This window comes from Humulus lupulus, chromosome 6 (assembly GCF_963169125.1).
Source record: "Humulus lupulus chromosome 6, drHumLupu1.1, whole genome shotgun sequence".
NCBI classification, from domain to species: Eukaryota; Viridiplantae; Streptophyta; class Magnoliopsida; order Rosales; family Cannabaceae; genus Humulus; species Humulus lupulus.
Window position 1 is genome coordinate 221999536 of NC_084798.1, and position 21637 is coordinate 222021172.

General features: G+C 35.9%; 2 protein-coding genes across 3 annotated transcripts; one reads left to right on the forward strand and one right to left on the reverse strand.

The window, feature by feature from the left end:
- Positions 1-1501: 1501 nt before the first annotated feature.
- LOC133783507 (probable amino acid permease 7) lies at positions 1502-12474 on the forward strand. Of its 2 annotated transcripts, none has more exons than XM_062223155.1 (6): positions 1502-1756; positions 2315-2536; positions 2688-2781; positions 9943-10157; positions 11156-11517; positions 11997-12474. In XM_062223155.1, exons 1-6 carry the CDS (start codon positions 1597-1599, stop codon positions 12396-12398), a joined length of 1455 nt encoding a protein of 484 aa, XP_062079139.1. In that variant the 5' UTR covers positions 1502-1596; the 3' UTR covers positions 12399-12474. The 2 variants fall into 2 exon arrangements, with proteins under 2 accessions (XP_062079139.1, XP_062079140.1); XM_062223156.1 differs by lacking the exons at positions 1502-1756; positions 2315-2536; positions 2688-2781 and adding exons at positions 7522-8802; positions 8882-9115; positions 9746-9839.
- Positions 12475-20380: 7906 nt separating this feature from the next.
- LOC133784544 (uncharacterized) lies at positions 20381-21513 on the reverse strand. The gene is made up of 3 exons (XM_062223842.1): positions 21458-21513; positions 20967-21334; positions 20381-20885 (listed from the first exon to the last, which is right to left on the reverse strand). Exons 2-3 carry the CDS (start codon positions 21324-21326, stop codon positions 20856-20858), a joined length of 390 nt encoding a protein of 129 aa, XP_062079826.1. The 5' UTR covers positions 21327-21334; positions 21458-21513; the 3' UTR covers positions 20381-20855.
- Between the last annotated feature and the right edge of the window lie 124 nt (positions 21514-21637).

Consider the following 21637-nt stretch of genomic DNA (forward strand, 5'->3'; position numbering starts at 1 on the left):
TTACAAAAATTGAATATTTTAGCTATAAATTAATGGACGATTCTTCTATAGGGGCTTCACGTTAAGCCCTATAAGTGAGACTCTCAGTGTTCTCAACCTTTGAATAGTTTTCGGCGCGATTTTTTTTTATGACCGTGTATATTGTATCTATTTAGAGCATCGACGCGATTTTTAAAAAATTCTGAATAGTTTACAATACCGAAAACTAGATTCAAACATGTTGCACTCGTGACTAATTTTTTTTATGCACGTGGAAAGCAACATGTTTGAACCTAGTTTTCAGTACTATAAATTATTCAGAATTTTCTGAAAATTTGCAGGATGCTTTAAACAACTACAATATACACGGTCATAAAAAAAATTGTGCCAAAAACTGTTCACGAGTCGAGAACAGTGAAGAACTCCACCGATAGAGCTTAAAGTGAAGCTCCTATAGGAGAATTGTCCTAAAATTAATTATGTAAATCATTGTTACAAATATGTTAACAAAAGAAATGAGTGTGTTACCATGTGGTGATAATGAATTTTCAAGTTAGTAAATTAATGGTTATAACTATAACTATTAAAATCTATATTTATTTGTTTATAAAAAAAAATCTATCTTTATTTGGATTCGTTTTCACTGGTAACATTTTATTTTGCGATTATTTTTTTCCTCTGATTATCTTTTTCAAATTTAGTTTTAAGATAATACCTAAAAAAAAGAGTCAAACCAACAAACAAAATTTATGTTAATAGATTTGACCATATTATAATATTATTAAATAAATAGGATACTAACAATTAATAATTATATTATTAGCTTCTAGAAACATTATTAACTTGTTATTAGGAAAAATTACATGAGTTATTAAAAGGGCTTGGGTGCCGTATATTTATAATTAATTTCAACGATATATTAAGTCTTTTTTTTGTTAACTTACAATTATATGAAAATTTCCCAATATATAATTATGGTTTTGGATTATCTAAAAAAGAAAACCACTTAATAATATATGAATCAATTAATAATGCTGGCCATCACGACTTTTTCTTCTTCTTCTTTTTTTTAATTAAAACAATTAACTAATTTAACGTGACAAGTAATTAATAATATAATTAACCCACCGTCAACATTTTTATATAAATATATATATAACAAATAATAAATATATATTCACCAAACTGTCAACCGAATGCGTATACTCAAAGATTATCCACCCATTTAAGTCTTAGTTAGTTAGGTTTAGGTATTAGTTACAAGTCTTTTTTTTATATATATGGACTAATTAATTCAAAATAAACATACATATTTATATATTTAAAATTATTATATAGATATGCAAAAAATATGTTTCTCCAACGTGCACTCAACTATATTGTTCATATATGATTCAAAAATATCAACTATATATATATATATGATGCAAATGTCAACACATATATTACCAAAAAAAAAATTGCCAACATATACTAACAATTTGGTATGTAATAACACATATATATATTATATATAAGTATAAATATGAGTCTTATGTATGTAGAGTTGAAATTTTTTATTTTGAAGTGTCTTTCTGAGGAAGAAAATAAAGAACAAGACAAGAAGATCATCATATAATGGGTATAGAAGATGAGGAACAACAGTACAATTCATCATCAATAGCAGCACCCTTAATCCAAGCAAAAAGCTTTTCTTCATCCGATGATGATGATGATGATGATGGTGATGTTGATGATGATGTTGGATCCCTTGGTCATCACCAAATAATAAGAACAGGTAAGTATACTATTATATTACTAATAAAAATCACGGGTGAAAATTTTTATCGCATACAGTCTCGTTATAATTTTTAAATAGTAGTATGAAAATCTCTTGAAAAGAGAGAAAAAAAGTATGTATAGTACTTTACACATAAAACTTTTTGTTTTTTGTTTTTGGAATGTTTCTCTTTTCTAATAAAGTAGTAGGGTTGGAGCTCAGACTCCCCCGAAAAGCTAATAACAACGAAAAGTCTTTCTGGCTCTCTGTCACTGCAATAGCTTTTAGGGGCCGTTTGTTTTAGAGTGGAGATTGCAGTAAAGTGAAACTCAAGTAGAGAATAAAATGATTCGGATTACTCACAAATATACCTACAAGTCTCACAGAATATTCAAGTTTTCCTCCTCCTTAATTACCGAACCAAACATTAGAAAGTGTCAACTTTCTCATTCTCCCTATAAGCAAACCCCCAAAACAAATGCCCCCTTAGTCTTCTATTCTCATCGCTTTTACGACAAGAAAAGAGCGAAACTAAACTAGGGTTAGGGTTTGTGTTTGTGTTGTGATGAACTATAGGGAACATATGGAATGGTGCAGCACATATAATAACAGGAGTGATAGGAGCAGGAGTGTTATCACTTGCATGGAGTATAGGTCAATTGGGGTGGATTGCAGGCCCATTGGCTATCATAGCATTTGCAGCCATTACCTTTGTTTCGACTTTTCTTCTATGTGATTGCTACAGATACCGGCATCGTCGTTGTTCTTCTTATACAGAGGCAGTCAGACTCTATTTAGGTACATCTATATATATATACACAACTACCATTCTTCTCTACTAGTCTTTTCTCTTATATCTCATCAAATTGTAATAATTATTGTTATTATATATTACTATTACGTAATAATTAAATATGTCATGCATGCATGATATTATATATATTTATAGGGAAGAAATGGGAATATGTGAGTGTAGTGCTTGTGATGGTGAACTTATTTGGAACTGGGATTGCCTATGTTATCACATCAGCCAGCAGTGCCAGGTACATACACATGCATGTCCTTCCTCCTACATTACTTTACTTCGAGATATATATATATATATAAATATATAAATACATGTATATGTATATGTGAAAATTGACTATTATTTTTTTTAAATAATTTTGCACTCTGGTTTATTTTTTATAATTGTTTGTAAAATAATATTTGTCTGAAATTCGACTAGTTATCTAAAATTTTCGACCAGTTGTCTAAAATTTTTGATTGGTTGTTTGAATTTTTCGATCACCTGCCTAAATTTTTGAGTAACTATCGAAATTATAAAAGATTATTTTGTAAAGAATTATTAATACTAAGTTGGGGTGGAAAATGACAAATATAGGTTATTTTGCAAAATGGTACATATTTATATAAATATATATATATATTTATATATGTAAAAGTTGTTTTGCCGAGTACGACTCTATCTAGAGCTATTTTGGTCAATAGGTAGAATTTTGACTGAAAAATATATTGTATGACAATTGTTTTAGGATTTTTTTTTTGGTTCAAACTTATTAGTTCCACATAGATTCAAAACATGATTTGATGAGTGTTCGAACATAATATTATCAGTATTCAATTATATATATCACAAGTTAAATTAATTAAATGTTCAAATTATTTTCACGAGATCATTACTCGATAGGATTTGAATCCTGTTTGAACTAGGGTTAAACATATATGGAAAACCTTTGAAATCTCGTCTTGGGTTTATTTTCAAACTATCATTCGTTGCATTGAAGACCTCATTGATGAGGGACTTCAAAGCTCTACCATGTCGATTTCCATTACTCCATCGAAGTATATATATATATATTTCGATGGAGGCGATTCTTGTTAGATAAAAAAAGAAGAAGACAACAAAAGTTTTCATCCATAATAAAATATCCTTCTAGATATATATAAGAAGAAGAAGAATTTTAGTTTTATAAGAAACAATATGTGAGGCTTATTAGTCCAAATTTACTTATCATGGGGTATAGAAGTTTTCTAGTCTTTTATATATATCAATTAAATCTCTTTCATTTATAGTTTATAGGTCTCTCTTTCTAATTTCTTATTTCTTTTTTTGTCCCAAATTAGAGGTTAGGACAACATACTATTATTTTATCATGTCAAAATTAAGATGCATAATTGACCATTTCAAAAAAAAAAAAAATGCATAATTGACTTCTCACAATCATAAATAATAATATACCAATATAAAGTGAAAAAAATAGTATTATTTTGTTACATTTTTTTAATAAATCCATTCACTTTGAAATATAGAATTCAAAAGAAATTGTGTTTATTACTTGTAAAAAAAATTGTGTTTATAAAAGGTGAGAAGATTTTTTTTTTAAATTATTAACCGATAACTTCTTTTAAATACTAAAAATACAAAACATCATTCTAAGATTTTATAATAATTAAAAAAGTACAAAATTGTGCATGACAATCCCTACTAAAATAACATTTCCAAAATATCATTAATTATTACGAATAAAACTTATTAATAATTTTTTTCTTATTAAGTCGAATCAAATGTCAAATGTTGACAGCTAACATTAATCTTTTCCCAAATATACAAATTATACCAAACAGTCAATTTGTTTTTTTCTCTCCTTTTAATTAAAATGCAAAGATTATTAAAGTTCATTTGACTTTTATGCACATGTAGCTAAATATATAATGTTCAATAGACACCAAAATTTTGTACTTATTTTTGTTATATTAAATAAATATGATATATTAGATTAAGTTGATTTAAATCAAAATCCATTTTTTATTAAATCAACTACTTAATCTTACTGTGTATTACTCTTTATATATATATATATTCATTGAATTATCTCATTAATAAATAACACAAAAACTATATTTAGAAAATTAAAACCAATTTAAAAATAAAAGATAAAGAAAATCTCAAACCTCAAAAAGTACTAGTGTTCTTTAGATATAGTGACAATTTTGGTATTATATTTTAAGAAATATATTTATTTTGGTCGAGAAAAAGGGAACTCTATTATATGATTTGCAAAACTCACTACAAATTTTTTTAGTTTTAGTCACAATAAATTTTGTGACTAAAAACAAAAAATTTGTGACTAAAAAAAAATCATCTTATATTTATGTCATCACTAAAAAGTCTATTATATGATTTTGGTATAATGTTCTTTAGATATAGTGACAATTTTGGTATTATATTTTAAGAAATATATTTATTTTGGTCGAAAAAAAGGGAACTCTATTATATGATTTGCAAAACTCACTACAAAAAACTTTAGATTTAGTCACAATAAATTTTGTGACTAAAAACAAAAAATTTGTGACTAAAAAAAAATCATCTTATATTTATGTCCTCACTAAAAAGTCTATTATATGATTTTGGTATAGTGTTCTTTAGAGATAGTGACAATTTTGGTATTATATTTTAAGAAATATATTTATTTTGGTCGAAAAAAGGGAACTCTATTATATGATTAGCAAAACTCACTACAAAAAAATTTAGTTTTAGTCACAATAAATTTTGTGACTAAAAACAAAAAATTTGTGACTAAAAAAAAATTATTTTACTTATGTCATCACTAAAAAGTCCGTAGTTAAAAGTATTAGTCACAAAAATTACAATTTATTGTCACTAAATGTATTTTTAGTCACAACAAACTTTATTACTAAAAATAATAGGTTGTGACAACTTGTGATTAAGTATGACTTTTTAGTCACAAGTAATTTTTTTTTGTTACTAAAAGTAACATTTAGTCACACAAAATATATGTTGTGACTAAAAAGTTGTCACTAAAAATTACTTTTTTTTTACTCAATGACAAAATAATTTTTCAAAAATAAACAAAAAATAAAAAATTAAGATGATATTTCAACTAAATCCATGGTATGAAATGGGAAGTGAGTGATGGTGTATGGTCTATTATTATTAGTTTTTGTCACATTGTTTTCTTGCCCTAGTAGTCCAAGAACAAGAATACCAATTTAACAAGATATTTATATATATATTTATAGATTTATAGATTTTGTGTGTGATAACACAAAGCAAGATTTTTATCAAAGAATTGACTTGTGAAACAAAATGTTAAAAAAGAAAGTGGACCAAAGTTAAAAAGGCAAACCCACTGGTTGGACCTCCTAAAGTTGGATACTAAAGAAGACAACAATGAAAGGACTTTGTGAGAGCAAGGAGCTTAATTAATATATAAGGTCTTAATTAAGCATATAACCACTTATATCTTAATCAAGTGTGTATAGAAATATTGTCCAAACATAATAATTTAGTGATATAAGAAGGTGCTTTTTAATTAATATCATTTTCAAAATTATAGAATATTATTATGTGCTGATTAACGGAATAATATTGGTGTAGATTTAACGTGATAGTTTAAGAGAATGTTGTTACGAAGCACCATATGATCTCCAACACCATTTGATGTGGTATATTGTGATTAATACAATTTATTATCAGGTCTCACATATTAAGTTGTTCATCATTGTATGTCGTATCAAATAATGTTGTTGGGTTATACCATGCGGTGCCCCATAGCAATACTCAATTTAATAATGTGCGACTCGTCTATATTAGTACAACAATATTGAGCAAGTACATGCGATGCCCTATGGCATTACTCAAAACTACTGTCTTAAATAAAAATTTACAGGATGGTAAAAAAAAGCGAAAAAAAACTAAGGGTGTTTTTGGTATTCAATTTAGATACAACTTTATGATTTAAATTTTTAAAAATCCGTGGGACCCGTCAAATACATGATTGGTAGACTGTATTTGAAAATTAAATTCGAATCAGATTTAGTTTTCTCCATTTTCACAGATTTAGTTTTTTAAAACTCAAAAACAATTTACAGACATTGAACCAATCACATTCCCATAAACATGTTTTTAGTCACTAAATTCGGATTTTCAAAAATGCAGTTTTCTATTCTCGAACCAATCAATTTTCTCCAAACTTTTTCATTATGGTGTTTGGACATTTCAATAGTTCTAAGCAAACAAGGACAATTATATTGATGATTGTCCTTTTGCTGTTTACTAGCAAGTAGAATGGACTAACCAACCACCCACTCACTCAGTGCATCTTCTGGTCCTAAAAAATGACCTCAATTTCATATTTATATATGTCACTATGCCAATAGATTCAAAAAATATTTGTGGGAATAAAGAAAGTAGTAAAGTAACAAAGAAAATTCCAAGATGAAGATGACACTTGATTCCTTTTCTTTACTATTAGTCAAATTCTGGTAGTATTAGAAAATTCATGTAGAATAGTATAAAGTTTCTTTTGATCTTTCTAAGCTTTTTTTTCCCATATTCAAGTGACTATTCAAAAAAAAAAAAATAGACACGTATATAATAAATTTAATACTCTGAAAAAGTACAACGTAATTATAAAAAAAGTTTATGCAGAAAATAAAAGAGTATGCACATGAAGAGAAAAAGTATCATCTATATATATAAATATATAGGATAATTTTTCTACAGGAGCTTCACTATAAGCCCTAACAGTAAGGTTTTTTATTGTTCTCGACTTGTGATCTCCGATATTTTTTTTTATGATCGTGTATATTGTAGTTATTTAGAGCATCCTGCAAATTTTCAGAAAATTTCAAATAGTTTACAGTACCGAAAACTAGGTTCAAACATATTGTTTTCCACGTACATAAAAAAATTAATCACACGTGCAACAACTTATTTGAACCTAGTTTTCGGTACTGTAAACTATTCAGAATTTTTTAAAAATCGTAGCCCCACCAATAAAACTTAAAGTGAAGTTTCTGTAGAGAAATTATACTCAGTATATATATATATATATAAACCAACTTGGCATGATATGAATATGACAACTACCCATTACTGAATTATTTCTTATAAAGGCATGGAGTTGCAATAATGTCTTAGCTTTTGTAAAAAAAATCAGTTCAAATAATTGATTTTAAGGACCTTCATTCATGGAACAAAGAGCCTTTTTCCCCATAAAAAGAGAACTATATATATATATATATAGTATGTAGGTTAAGATAAGTATATATATAAAACCAACTCTAGACAAATCTACTAGTTGGACTTTGAGTCCATAGAAATAATTAGTGTCTAAAATTTCTAAATCTATCAATTTATATCCAATAATTACAAGTATTAGGGCACTCCACCTTCTCTAAATAATTAACCTATCTAGCTAGGCTTGACTATTTAAGTATAAAGTTTATATTTTAAATGTTAATTAATGTTAGAAAATATATTTTAAATTTTGGATTAATTATAAAAAGAAAAATCTTTTTTTTTTATAGTGTTCAATTGAGACCTTGATAGAAAAGGGTTATCTAGGACTGACCATTCCCACCCACCCACTGGAACTCTTTTTGGACTAAACACACATATATTAATATACATATATATATAGGGGTTTTTTATGGCTCTTTGTTGTTTTCAATTCTTGAATGGTTTTTGGTGTAATTTTTTCATGATTGTGTATATTGTAGTTGTTTAGAGCATTCTACAAATTTTCAAAAAATTCCGAATAATTTACAATACCGATAACTAGATTTAAATATGTTACTTTCTACGCGTAAAAAAAAAATTAATCAATCTACTTTTCGGTACTATAAATTATTCAAAATTTTTTAAATATCGTATTAATATTCTAAGTAGCTACAATATACACGGTAATAAGTCTAAATATAGTAAAAAACTATTGAAATGACAAGAATACTGAAAGTCCCAAGTGGGGATTAATATATATATATATATATTTATATAGTCACATGCACACACAAAACAAAACATACTTACGTACGTACTCACAACAAGTCAACATCATCATCTACAACTTGTCCCCAACCCAACTATGATCACCTCTATAAACCAAACACCTTCTCTCTCTCTCATTCGGTGAAAAAAACAATAATGCTTATGTAATTCTTAGAAGCAAAACTGAGCTGAGCAACCATGGCGGTCCAAAACTCTTTCGAAATCGACAGAGCTTCCTGCGACGACGATGGTCACCCACTTAGAACCGGTAAAATAGCTTCTTCTTTTTCCATATCTTACAAAACTCAGTCATGAAACTCATCGAACTCGATATCTTGGTCACTTAGGAACACTATGGAGCTGTGTGGCTCACATCATCACTGCTGTTATAGGCGCTGGAGTGCTCTCTCTAGCTTGGAGTACTTCTCAGTTGGGTTGGATTGGTGGCCCAGTTTCGTTGCTGTGCTTTGCCATAATCACCTATATCTCTTCGTTTCTTCTCTCTGATTGTTACAGAACTCCTGATTCTGTAACTGGCAAGAGAAACCACTCTTATATTGATGCTGTTCGAGTTAATCTAGGTAGGTATACTCATTTTTTAAATTCCAAGCAACGGTGGAGGGCGAGGCCGAGTTCGTCCCAGGGTTGGGTTAGGTGGCTTCTCTTTATGGGCCCACTGCTACTCGGGGAGTGAACGCACAATAATGAGAAGCCACCTAATCAGGCCGAGTCCATCACAGGGTTCGGTTAAGTGGCTTCTCTTTATTGGCCCACTGCTACTCGGGGAGTGAACGCACAATAATGAGAAGCCACCTAGTCAGGCCGAGTCCATCCCAGGGTTGGGTTAAGTGGCTTCTCTTTATTAGCCCACTACTGCTCGGGGAGTGAACGCACAATAATGAGAAGCCACCTGTTCAGGCCGAGTCCATCCCAGGATTGGGTTAGGTGGCTTCTCTTTATTAGCCCACTGCTGCTCGGGGAGTGAACCCAAAATAATGAGAAGCCACCTACTCAGGCCGAGTCCATCCCAAGATTGGGTTACGTGTGGCTTCTCTTTATTGGCTCACCGATACTCGAGGAGTGAGCACACAATAATGAGAAGCCACCTAGTCAGGGTTCGGCCTCGACCCTTTATCTTATTCATCTTTTATAGTCTTCAACATATATAGGGCATGGTTTTTTGTTTTTTATAGATTTTGTTATTAGTTCAGGTAGTAAACATACTTTGGTTTGTGGGTTACTTCAATATTTGAGCATGTTTGGAACTGGTATTGCATATGTGATTACTACTGCAACAAGTATGAGGTAATTCATAGCCATTTTATTACTTTTTAACTCTGTTTTTAACTGAAGTTTGCTATGATAATTTTGATGTCTTGATTTGTATTTTTTTTTTCTTTCAATGCAGTGCAATCATGAAATCGAATTGTTACCATAAAAAAGGGCACGAGGCTGATTGTTCTTATGGAAAAACTCTGTACATGTTGCTATTTGGAGTGGTGCAAATTTTTATGTCACAGATTCCAGATTTCCATAACATGGCTTGGCTTTCTATCATTGCTGCTATCATGTCCTTTGCCTATGCTTTCATTGGATTTGGCCTGGGCTTCGCCAAAGTCATAGGTAAATTTTTAAGACTGATTTTTATTTAATGTTATTTTGCAAAATAATTATTTTTTAATGGTATTTTGCAAAGTGTGTAAAGAAGATTACTTAATTTGTAAAATTATAAAAAAAAATACTGTTATTTTCATTTATAATTTTTTACAAAATAGTCTAATCGATGTGACTTCGGTGAATTTGATAGGATGTTAAGTGCGTGTTAAGAATATTATTTTATAAAGAAATATTGGAAAAATATCATTTGGTAAAGTTTCTTTATTTTTTGGCAAAGTAGCATTTTCAAGAAGGATGTTAAGTCACAAATGTGTGACTAAATATCACTTTTAGTTATAATAAACACTTAATGGTATTTTTGCAAAGTATGTAAAGAAGATTACTTAATTTGTAAAATTATCAACAAAAAAATCACTATTATTTTCATTTATAATTTTTTACAAAATAGTCTTGTCGACACAGGGTCCGTGAATTTGATAGGATGTTAAGTGTGTGCTAAGAATATTATTTTATAAAGAATTATTGAAAAAATACCATTCGGTAAAGGTTCTTTCTTTGTTTTTTTTTTGGCAAAGTAGCATTCTCAATAAGGATGTCAAGTCACTACAAAAAAATGTACTCTTTAGTACCAACATTTTATTCACAACATATATTTTGTTTGACTAAATGTCACTTTTATTTGTAACAAAAAAAATTTTCTGACCAAAAAATCATACTTAATCACAAGTTATCATTAATATAGTTTTAGTTACAACCTATATTACTTTTAGTGATAAAATTTGTTGTAAATACAAATATATTTAACGAAAACAAATTGTGATTTTTGTGATTAATACTTTTAGATCCACAAACTTTTTAGTAATGACATGGTTAAAATGATTTTTCTTTAGGACTAAAACTAAGATTTGCATTAAGTTCAATAACTTTTGAGCAAGTTCTAAACATGCTTTCAATGCAGCCATATGTAGTTTTGAGCTTAATTTATTTTGGTGAAAAAATTGCAGAAAATGGAACAATTAAAGGGAGCATAACAGGAGTTCCAGCTTCAAACATGGCCGACAAACTATGGCTAGCCTTCCAAGCACTCGGAGACATCGCTTTCGCCTATCCATACGCGATTATCCTTCTCGAGATTCAAGACACCTTGAAATCTCCTCCAGCAGAGAACAAAACCATGAAGAAGGCTTCAATGGTTGCAATCTTTGTGACAACATTCTTCTACCTCTGTTGTGGTTGCTTTGGCTATGCAGCCTTTGGCAACGACACACCGGGGAACCTCCTAACCGGGTTCGGATTCTACGAGCCTTTTTGGCTCATAGACTTTGCCAATGCCTGCATTGTTCTGCACTTGGTGGGAGGATATCAGGTAATCAAATACATATGCTACTCCAAATTTTAATACTCTTTTTTATATGAAGAAAAAAAATCTCATTGATACCATATGACCTACTTTTATTGGTGCAATTTTTCATTTGAAAATTTTCAACCAAACCTGCCTCGAATGTTAATTGGGGTGGGGATGCTATTTCAAAATCTAATCTAGCCTTTCCTCGCTATGTTGTCGTCTCTAGTCTAGAATGCTTCTCTATTCTCATTTTTATAAATGTTAAATGGAGTGGGGATGGTATGTCAAAACCGAATAACTTTTCCCCGCCAAAAAATTAACATTTTTTTATGCGGGGAAAAGAAACAAGAACTAGAATAGTATTTCAAAAATCGACTTTTTCTCGTTCCCTTGTCATTTCTAGTTGGGATGCTTCTCTAGTCTCTTTTTTTACCAAAAAAAGACAAATCAAATAGACCAACTCATTCTTGCTCTTATGTTAATTTTTTTTTTGGTGGCAGATATACAGTCAGCCTGTATTCTCAGTGGTGGAAAAATGGTTCATCAGAAAATTTCCAGACAGTGCTTTTGTGAATAACTTCCACACAGTCAAAATTCCATTGCTGCCACCAGTTCAGCTCAATTCTCTCAGACTGTGCTTCAGAACAGCTTATGTGTTGTCCACAACTGGACTTGCCATGTTGTTCCCTTACTTCAACCAAGTTTTGGGAGTGTTGGGAGCCTTGAATTTTTGGCCTCTGGCCATATATTTTCCTGTGGAGATGTATTTTATACAGAGGAAAATAGTGGCTTGGTCTAGAAAATGGATTGTTCTTAGAACTTTTAGCTTCTTTTGCTTTCTTGTCACTGTGGTTGGCCTCATTGGATCCCTTGAAGGCCTTGTTACTGCCAAATTAAGCTAATTAAGAAAACAATGGATTATTATTACTATTATTGTTTATTATGATGTAGTAATGTCATTCTTCTTTTGATTGAGAATTAATTAATCGAAGTATAGTTACTAAAAATAATATAATGTAAATAACACAATTTTATTGTAGATTTGTTTTGGTATTTATTATTTGTAATGTTAGACTATAATAATGTAAATGGCTTTTAAGTTGGACACTTTTCTTTACTAGCTTTATGATTTTTTTTTCTTCTCATTTCTACAAAATAAAATTATAGATATTAGTGGCAGTTTATATTTTTACTCAAAGCAAGCAAATGGTATTAGAAAATTTAAAACTACTTAGTATTATAAGAACATTTTCAAATGAGAATTACTGAACAGGAAAAAAAAATAGCAAAATATCAGAAACAAAACGACGAAACGTCCAATAACGACAACAATATAGGAAACGACAATAATGATTTAAAACGACGCTAATATAGAAATACGACATTAAATTTAAAAAGAAGAGTGAATGATGATACATCGAGAGAAAGAAAACGACGGTGATATCAGTTGGGTATGTTATATTATATTGCTGCTCAACTCAAGTGCCTATTATGTATGTTTGTGTGTATATATTATAGAGAAATAACAGAAATGTTAGGGACAAAAACGACATCATTCGAAGAACGACAATAATGTTGAAAAACGACAACTAATTCAAAATGCCAAGATGAAGATGACGCTTGATTCCTTTTCTTATCTAATTGACAAACCTGCCAATATCCAAAAATTCATGCAGAATAGTTTAAAGTACCTTTTAGTCTTTCTAAGTTTTTTTCTTTCTCATTTTCTAGTAACTATTTGTGATCGCTAATTCAAAATGCCAAGATGAAGATGACGCTTGATTCCTTTTCTTATCTAATTGACATATCTGCCAATATCAAAAAATTCATGCAGAATAGTTTAAAGTACCTTTTAGTCTTTCTAACTTTTTTTCTTTCTCATTTTCTAGTAACTATTTGTGACCACATTTTCAACCTACATATAAGGTGCTTCTCCAATGCACCCCTATTTTTTTGGTGTACCGATTGTAGTGGACAAAATTCGTATACTTGAAAAATAATAGTCCAACAAGCAGTCAGTCAGCCCAATAAGCTATCTAACTAGCCAAGAAGGCCCAAAGCCCATGTAAAATAGGCTCGCATATACAAAGTACCATCCAATTACCCAAAACCATACCCGGACCCGAATTCGGATACACTCAGTCAGCCAGGGACCTTGAAACAGTCAAGGCTCCCATCACGTTCGCCAAGAATCTCGGAATAAAACCACTTGGAGCGAGTCAAGCGAAGGAGAAAGACGGAGGAGGACGGAACGAGAAGGAGGACAATAAATAAGACCATCAGAGGTTGAGAAAAGGCATCAAATAATCACTGAACTTTCTTTACTCTCTAATTGAAACGAAGGCTACTCTATTTCTGAGCAATCCAGTCAAGCAAGACTAATTAGTCAGTCTGATTGGACCTGACCTAGTCGCTTGACTCCTCCGTCATCGCCACCGTCACTCTGACCATTTTACGACTCCTTCATCCATCATCATTTCGACTATTTATATCTTAATTTTATTACTTTCTATTAGCTCTCGTTACAACCCGACTGACTTGAGCGTCGGAGTCCCTTTGGCTGACACCCCACCGGTGCTCCCAATTGAACTCTCGTCTCTCTTCTTTTTGTTATTGACAGGTTGCTGGTGCCCATCTAATCAATTGTAGGAAATCACCTCTACAATTTGGCGCCCACCGTGGGGCCCTAGCAATCAAACGATCAACAAAGAGATCAAAAAGTTCACTTGAGAGCCATGTCAGACGTGACTGAGACACCCGATCTGTCTGCTCAACTCGCTGCTCTTACTGCCCAGATGAATGAAGAACGCGAGAAAATGAGGAGGCTCGAAACTGAAAATGCTGACCTGCTCGTACGAATGGAGGCCATGTCCTCTCAAGCCACCGAGGCTCAGCCATCCCGCTTCCGAGGCCCAGTCAGCCCTATGCAACCTCTGGGAGACCTCACTCCTATCTCTAACAGTGATGGACTGAATCAGACAGTTCCATCACCCTCGGTAAGGAATTATCAAACTCCACCCACCATGTCTAACATTCAAAATTATGTTGTCAATACAGGCGAACAGGTAACCATGACTGAACATGGACATTCATCTGCGCCCGGATCACAGCAGATTCCGGGAATCAGCCAGCCAGCCGGTGCAGCTGGACAGCAACAGATTCCAGGAGCCAGTCAGCCAGCCACTGGACCCGGACAGCAACAGATTCCAGGAGCCAGTCAGCCAGCCACTGGACCCGGACAGCAGCAGGTTCCAAGTGCTAGTCAGCCTACCATTGGAGCCAGCCAGATCATCATTGGAGCTGGTCAGAATATACCTGAGCAACAGGCAATCGGATTTAATCACCCAGTCTTGAGCGAGCCAATCCGCCGAGCAACCACAAGCTCATTTCCAATCCAAGATCCTGAGTTGGCTCGAAAGTTAGCTGAGATGGAGGCGCTCATTCAACGGATTCCTGGGATGCCGGCTCTGATTAAGAAGAGTGCAGCAAGCTGTTATGCGGACTCTCCATTCGTAGATGACATTGCACTAGTGGAAATGCCAAAGAAGTTCAACTTCCCAAATATGAAGATGTTTGACGGGACGTTTGACCCGGATGATCACATCGCACAGTATAGGCAGAGGATGTTCACCGTTGCCATCCCACGTGATATGAGGGAAGCATGCATGTGTAAGGGGTTTGGTTCTAGTCTGATTGGACTAGCCCTCCAGTGGTATACTAATTTACCTAATAATTCTATTTCTACTTTTGCACAATTGACTGACACTTTTGTTGAGCAGTTTGCTAGTAGCAGGAAACTTGAAAAGTCTGCAGAAGACCTCTACATCATAGTTCAACGACGGGGTGAGCCTTTACGAGAGTACGTAGGCCGCTTCAACAAAGAAAAGGTTTCTATAACCCATTGTAATCAGGACACAGCCATCTCAGCCTTCCGCAAGGGACTCCGGTACGACTCAGACCTATACAAAGAACTTACCAAGTATCCTTGCAAGACGATGGAAGACGTTCTCGCCAAAGCCTGGGCACAGATCAAGTGGGAGGAGGATGAAGTTAACTATTATCACTCTTCTCCGAGGAAAGACACTCGAAGAGACTCGAGGGCAGGCAGACGGCAGAGTGATAGACGATCCGAGCCATACCCGTATCCCAACAGATCAGAGAACAGAAGGAGGGAGTACAACCGGTCGTCCGAGACACGTCTGCGAGATGGACCAAAGATACCAGAATACAATCTTTCAATTTCACCAGCTGAAGTCGTTGGCGTACTGAAAGGACTCGGAGACAAAGTGAAATGGCCGGAAAGGATGAGGACTCCGTCTGACCAGCGAGACAAAGCAAAATGGTGTGAATTCCACAATGACCACGGTCACCGAACGGATGAGTGCATTGCCTTAAAACTCGAAGTATCCAACCTGTTAAAGCGTGGTCACCTGATTGACTTACTTACAGACAAAGGCAAAAGAACATTCCAGCAGGAGGCAGACAGGTCAGTCGTCCGAAGAGAAGTAACCCCGCCGAAACCACCTACTCATGAACGGACGGTGAACGTAATAACTGGTGGCTCTGAGGTAAGCGGAGTCACCCATTCAGCAGCCAAAAGACATGCCAGGCAGACCAACTGGGTCAAAGGAGAGTCCGGCGAGACAGAGAAGAATACCATCAACCTACCAGCTCAAACCATCAGTTTCTCAACAACAGAGTCAACCAGACTCCTCAACCCACATCATGATGCTCTTGTCATTGCACTTTACATTGCTAATTGTCTTACTAAACGTATACTTATTGATAATGGTAGTTCAGCTAACATTTTATTTTTAAGTGCTCTCAGGGAAATGGGGATAGATGAATCAAAGATTATAAAGAAGACTACAATCCTCATCGGTTTCAGTGGAGAACAAAAGAACACACTAGGAGAGATCGAGCTACCTGTCTATGCCGAAGGAGTCAATCTATGCACAAGATTCCTGGTAGTAGACTCTCCGTCTGCTTACAACGTGATACTGGGACGACCATGGATACATGAAATGGAGGCAGTCCCTTCAACATACCACCAAGTTCTAAGGTTCCCAACTAAGTGGGGAGTAAAAGAAATTAAAGGCCAATAGAAAGATTCGAGAGCGTGTTACCAGACTACCATGAAACCCAAACCCGCTCAGTTATAGCAATTACAGGAAGACAGACTGACTGACTCCCAGTTGAACCAACCAGACATGGAGGAGTTGGACGAAGTCCAGATACATCCGGACTTTCCAGATCACAAAGTCCAAATCGGATCACGATTGGATCCTGACATCAGAACTAAGCTCATTGACTTTTTATCTGCCCATTATGATTGTTTTGCTTGGTCCCATGCGGACATGACTGGAATTGACCCCGAAATAATTGTCCATAAATTGCAGGTTGATCCAGACTACCCACCAAGGAAGCAAAAAAGAAGAAAATTTTCCCCTGAAAGGAACAAAGCCATTAACGAAGAAGTTCAAAAGCTTATTGATAATGGGTTCGTGAGGGAGGTGCATTATCCCGACTGGTTGGCTAACGTAGTCATTGTGAAAAAAAAGAATGGCAAATGGCGAGTTTGCATTGACTTCACAGACCTCAACAAGGCGTGTCCAAAAGACTCGTTCCCATTACCGCACATAGACATGCTAGTAGACGCCACAGCCGGTCATGAACTCCTAAGCTTCATGGACGCATACTCAGGATACAACCAGATCCTGATGCATCCAGACGACCAGGAAAAGACAGCCTTCATGACCAACTTAGGCATATTCTGCTACAAGGTCATGCCATTCGGATTGAAGAACGCTGGAGCAACATATCAGAGACTAGTCAACAAGATGTTTGCCGGATTACTGGGGAAGACGATGGAAGTCTACATTGACGACATGCTCGTCAAATCCCTCATTGCAGAGGACCATATCAACCATTTAAAACAATCTTTTGACATTCTCAGGAAATATAATATGAAACTGAATCCAACTAAATGTTCTTTTGGTGTGACTGCAGGAAAGTTCCTTGGGTACCTTGTAACCCAAAGGGGAATCGAGGCAAACCCAGCACAGATAGAGTCAATCCAAAGGATTCCTTCCCCAACGTGCATAAAAGACGTACAGAAACTAACTGGACGCATTGCAGCACTCAGCCGATTCATCTCAAAGTCTTCAGAACGATGTCACCTCTTCTTCAACACGCTAAGGAAATCAAAAACCTTCGAGTGGACAGCTGAATGTGAAGAGGCACTGGGCCAGCTAAAACAGTACCTGACCAGCCCGCCTCTCCTCTCAAAGCCAAAAGACAATGAGACATTATTCATCTATCTAGCAGTATCCGAGACGGCAGTTAGCGCAGTCCTAGTCCGGGAAGAGGAAGGCAAGCAGTCTCCAGTCTACTATGTAAGCAAAGCTTTGCTTAATGCAGAAACCCGATACAGCCAGCTGGAGAAGCTTGCACTAGCACTCATCCACGCAGCAAGGAAGCTACGCCCATACTTCCAGTGCCATCCAATAACGGTCTTGACCACCTTCCCACTCAAAACAATCCTCCATAAACCAGAATTGTCAGGCAGACTTACCAAGTGGGCGGTAGAGCTCAGCGAGTACGAAGTAACATACAAGCCACGAACTTCCCTCAAATCTCAGGTATTAGCTGATTTCATTGCAGATTTTACACCTAACATGCATGTGCAGACAGAAAAGGAACTTTGTTGTCTGACCGAGGGACAATCAGTCGGAATCTGGAAGTTGCAAGTAGACGTCTCAAGTAACACCAGAGGAAGTGGACTCGGACTCGTCCTGACTTCACCCCAAGGTGACATAATCGAACAAGCAGTCCGATGCGGGTTCAAAGCTACCAACAATGAAGCTGAATACGAAGCAATGATAGCAGGACTCGGACTAGCCAAAGACATGGGAATAAAAAAGATCGTGGTCTTCAGTGATTCTCAATTGGTAGTCAACCAAATGCAAGGTAGCTACCAGGCCCGGGATAACAAAATGACTGCCTACCTCAACAAGACTAAAAAGTTGCAGTCAGTCTTCGACGAGTTCACTATCAACCAAGTACCAAGAGGGGAGAACAGCCATGCAGATGCATTAGCAAACCTTGGATCCTCCATCCAGACAACCGACCCCAAGACAATACCTGTAGTATATCTCCAATGGCCAGCTGTCTGGAAAGATGAAGAAGAGCAAGTTAATGACATCTCCAACAACCGAACATGGATGACTTCAATAGTCGAGTACTTAGAACATGACATACTTCCCGAAGATAAGAACGAAGCACGTCGGGTCAAGGCTCAGTCAGCCCGCTTCACTATTATACAAGGTAAACTATATAAACGTTCATTTTCTGGTCCATATTTGAAATGCATTAACCCTGCAGAGGCCAAATACGTACTGGCTGAGTTGCATGAAGGAGAGTGCGGCAACCACTCTGGAGGACGAAGCTTGGCGCACCGTGCCCTAACACAAGGCTACTACTGGCCAACCATGCGAGCTGATGCCTCTGACTATGCCAGACGATGCGACAAATGCCAACGGTTCGCTCAGATATCCCACCAACCTCCGGAGCGTCTCATCTCAATCACGTCCCCTTGGCCATTCATGAAATGGGGGATGGATATAGTAGGCAAGCTTCCAACCGCACCAGGACAGAAAATGTACATGCTTGCAGTGACCGACTACTTCAGCAAGTGGATCGAAGCAGACTCATTCCACCAAGTCCGAGACAAAGAAGTAAAGGGTTTCATTTGGAAGAATGTGATCTGTAGGTACGGATTACCAAAAGAAATTGTGACAGACAATGGTTCTCAATTCATCAGTTTCGACTTCCAAGACTTCTGCAAGTTCTGGAACATCAAGCTCAGCTTCTCGACACCAAGGTATCCCCAAGCAAATGGACAGGCAGAGTCATCTAACAAGACCATCATGAACAACATCAAGAAGCGCCTCGAAAAAGCTAAGGGAAGATGGGCTGACGAGTTGCCAGGAGTCCTGTGGTCCTATCGAACCACAACCAGGACTGCGACAGGGGAGACACCATTCTCATTAGCTTACGGGATGGAGGCAGTCATCCCTACTGAGAGCGAAGTTCCGACAGCCAGATATGAGCTAACTACAGACGAAGAAAATTGGGAAAACATGTGCCATGAACTCGACACCATCGACGAAAGAAGGGACAAAGCACTCTTAAGAGTCTCAGCCTATCAACAGAGCATAGCCAGACATTACAACAAGAACATCCGCACTCGGACATTCAAAGTAGGAGATTGGGTTCTACGAAGAGTCTTCCAGAACACTAAGGAAGCTGGAGCAGGTAAGCTCGCCCCGACATGGGAAGGTCCCTACCTCATCACAAAGGTAGTCGGACATGGAGCATACAAGCTACAAACAAAGGAGGGACGCGATATCAACAACAGCTGGAATGCTATCCACTTGAGACTGTATCACTCTTAACTTAACCCAGTCTACTTTCATTTTCTTTCATCAGTATTCTCACAAGATCTTCATTCGAGCAACATACTGACACTTATAATGCAGGAAGTGTCAGAACTACATTTGGGCTTGATCCCTGCAAAGGGTATGTAGGCAGCTCCACGGAGCGCAGCCCCCTATCACAACCATTTTTTCTTTATATATATACTACGAACAGTTCAATAACAAATCTAAATATAAATTGACTAAGTCACTTTATACTTAGATTGGGGGAATAAGACACTAATACTCCATAAGTCATTCAGCCAATCAGCATCCGATACAATAACTTAAACAACACTAACAGAAGCTACAACAAGCCATAATACAACAAAACGAGGTCAGTTAGATCAGGATACAAATACTACATAAGAAAAAGTTCATACAACAACTAGAAAAGGCCCGACAAACTCTGTTATCCCATGACAATGAACACGAGTAGAAGAGGAATCAGTCATCCACAACCAGATCATTAGTAGTCATGATGCCAAAAGAAGTGGCTAACTCTTCGGCCCGGGTTATCTCTTCAGCCCTCATCTTCTCCAATTCCTCAAGATCAGCAATGTATTTGGGAACATCCCAGCTATCAGCCTTACCATCCCGAAACTCACTAGCCATTACGCCACGGCATTGGATCTCAGCCTCCAGCCCAATGACCAACATCCGATTCTCCAACGAAGCAACCTCGGCTTTCAAATCATCAACTTGACCAAGAGTCACTCTCAGCTTCTCGACATCAGCTTCCTTGGATTCTAGTTGAGCCTTCAAATCAGCTATGAGTTGATCAGACTCCTTCTTGGAATCTTTCAGCCGACTAACTTCACCCCGAAGATCATTTCTCTGACTCCTTACTTCCTTTAGAGTTGCCATTAAGGACTTGATTTTCTACTTCAGCCAAATGACCCCTTGCAAACCCTGACACATAAAAAAGAAAATGTAAGACAACAAGAGAAATCAGCTAGTCGGCACAAACAAAACTAAATGAAATATTCGTACCTGGAACAAATGAGAAACAGTGGTATCAATTGACCCATCCGTACCAACCTGCTCCATTCTGTGATCATCTTCGGGCCACAACAACTTATCAATCTCTCCTAAGTGAGGCCCAATCTCACTATAGGCCGCAGCATTGGAAGGGAACGAAAGGGCAACGGTGTCGCTAAATGGGTCGGAAGAATCATCCTGCACAGCCTTCTTCTTTTTTTTCGTCTGACTCCGCGTCAAAACAGGGGGATCAGCCGGAGGCACGACAACCTCTCTGTCAGCTTCTGAGCTCCCAACGGACGATTTCTTTGCTTGACGCAAACGTTCCAAGGCATTGGAACCGGTTAGAGGAAGTGTAAAGGGTCGGGACATAGCTACGTCTGCAAACAACCGCTCACTTGTCGTCAATTCAGTCAAAAAATTGGGAGTATATCCCAAGACTTCTAAACTTCTCTTGATAAACACAACACGAGGATTATCAGGACTCTGTAGAAGAGGAATACCTTCAGGGAGTTTTTCAACAGAGCGCCACAAAGAACTCTGACGAAGACTCGATTCAGACAACAAACCACCATTATATAGGCACACAAATCCACCCGATTAGTGCCAAGTGTCAACCATCAGGTGGCCCTACCAAAAAGGATTTAACTTCCTAAGGACACTTAAAGTCTCATAGACAAATG

Coding starts and splice junctions, on each gene's coding strand:
- LOC133784544 (XM_062223842.1), bottom strand. CDS start 21,326: ATGTCCCGACCCTTTACACTTCCTCTAACCGGTTCCAATGCCTTGGAA. Junction 20,886..20,966: donor CTGTTTCTCATTTGTTCCAG/GTACGAATATTT, acceptor TTTATGTGTCAG/GGTTTGCAAGGGGTCATTTG.
- LOC133783507 (XM_062223155.1), top strand. CDS start 1,597: ATGGGTATAGAAGATGAGGAACAACAGTACAATTCATCATCAATAGCA. Junction 1,757..2,314: donor TCACCAAATAATAAGAACAG/GTAAGTATACTA, acceptor GATGAACTATAG/GGAACATATGGAATGGTGCA. Junction 10,158..11,155: donor GGGCTTCGCCAAAGTCATAG/GTAAATTTTTAA, acceptor AAAAAATTGCAG/AAAATGGAACAATTAAAGGG.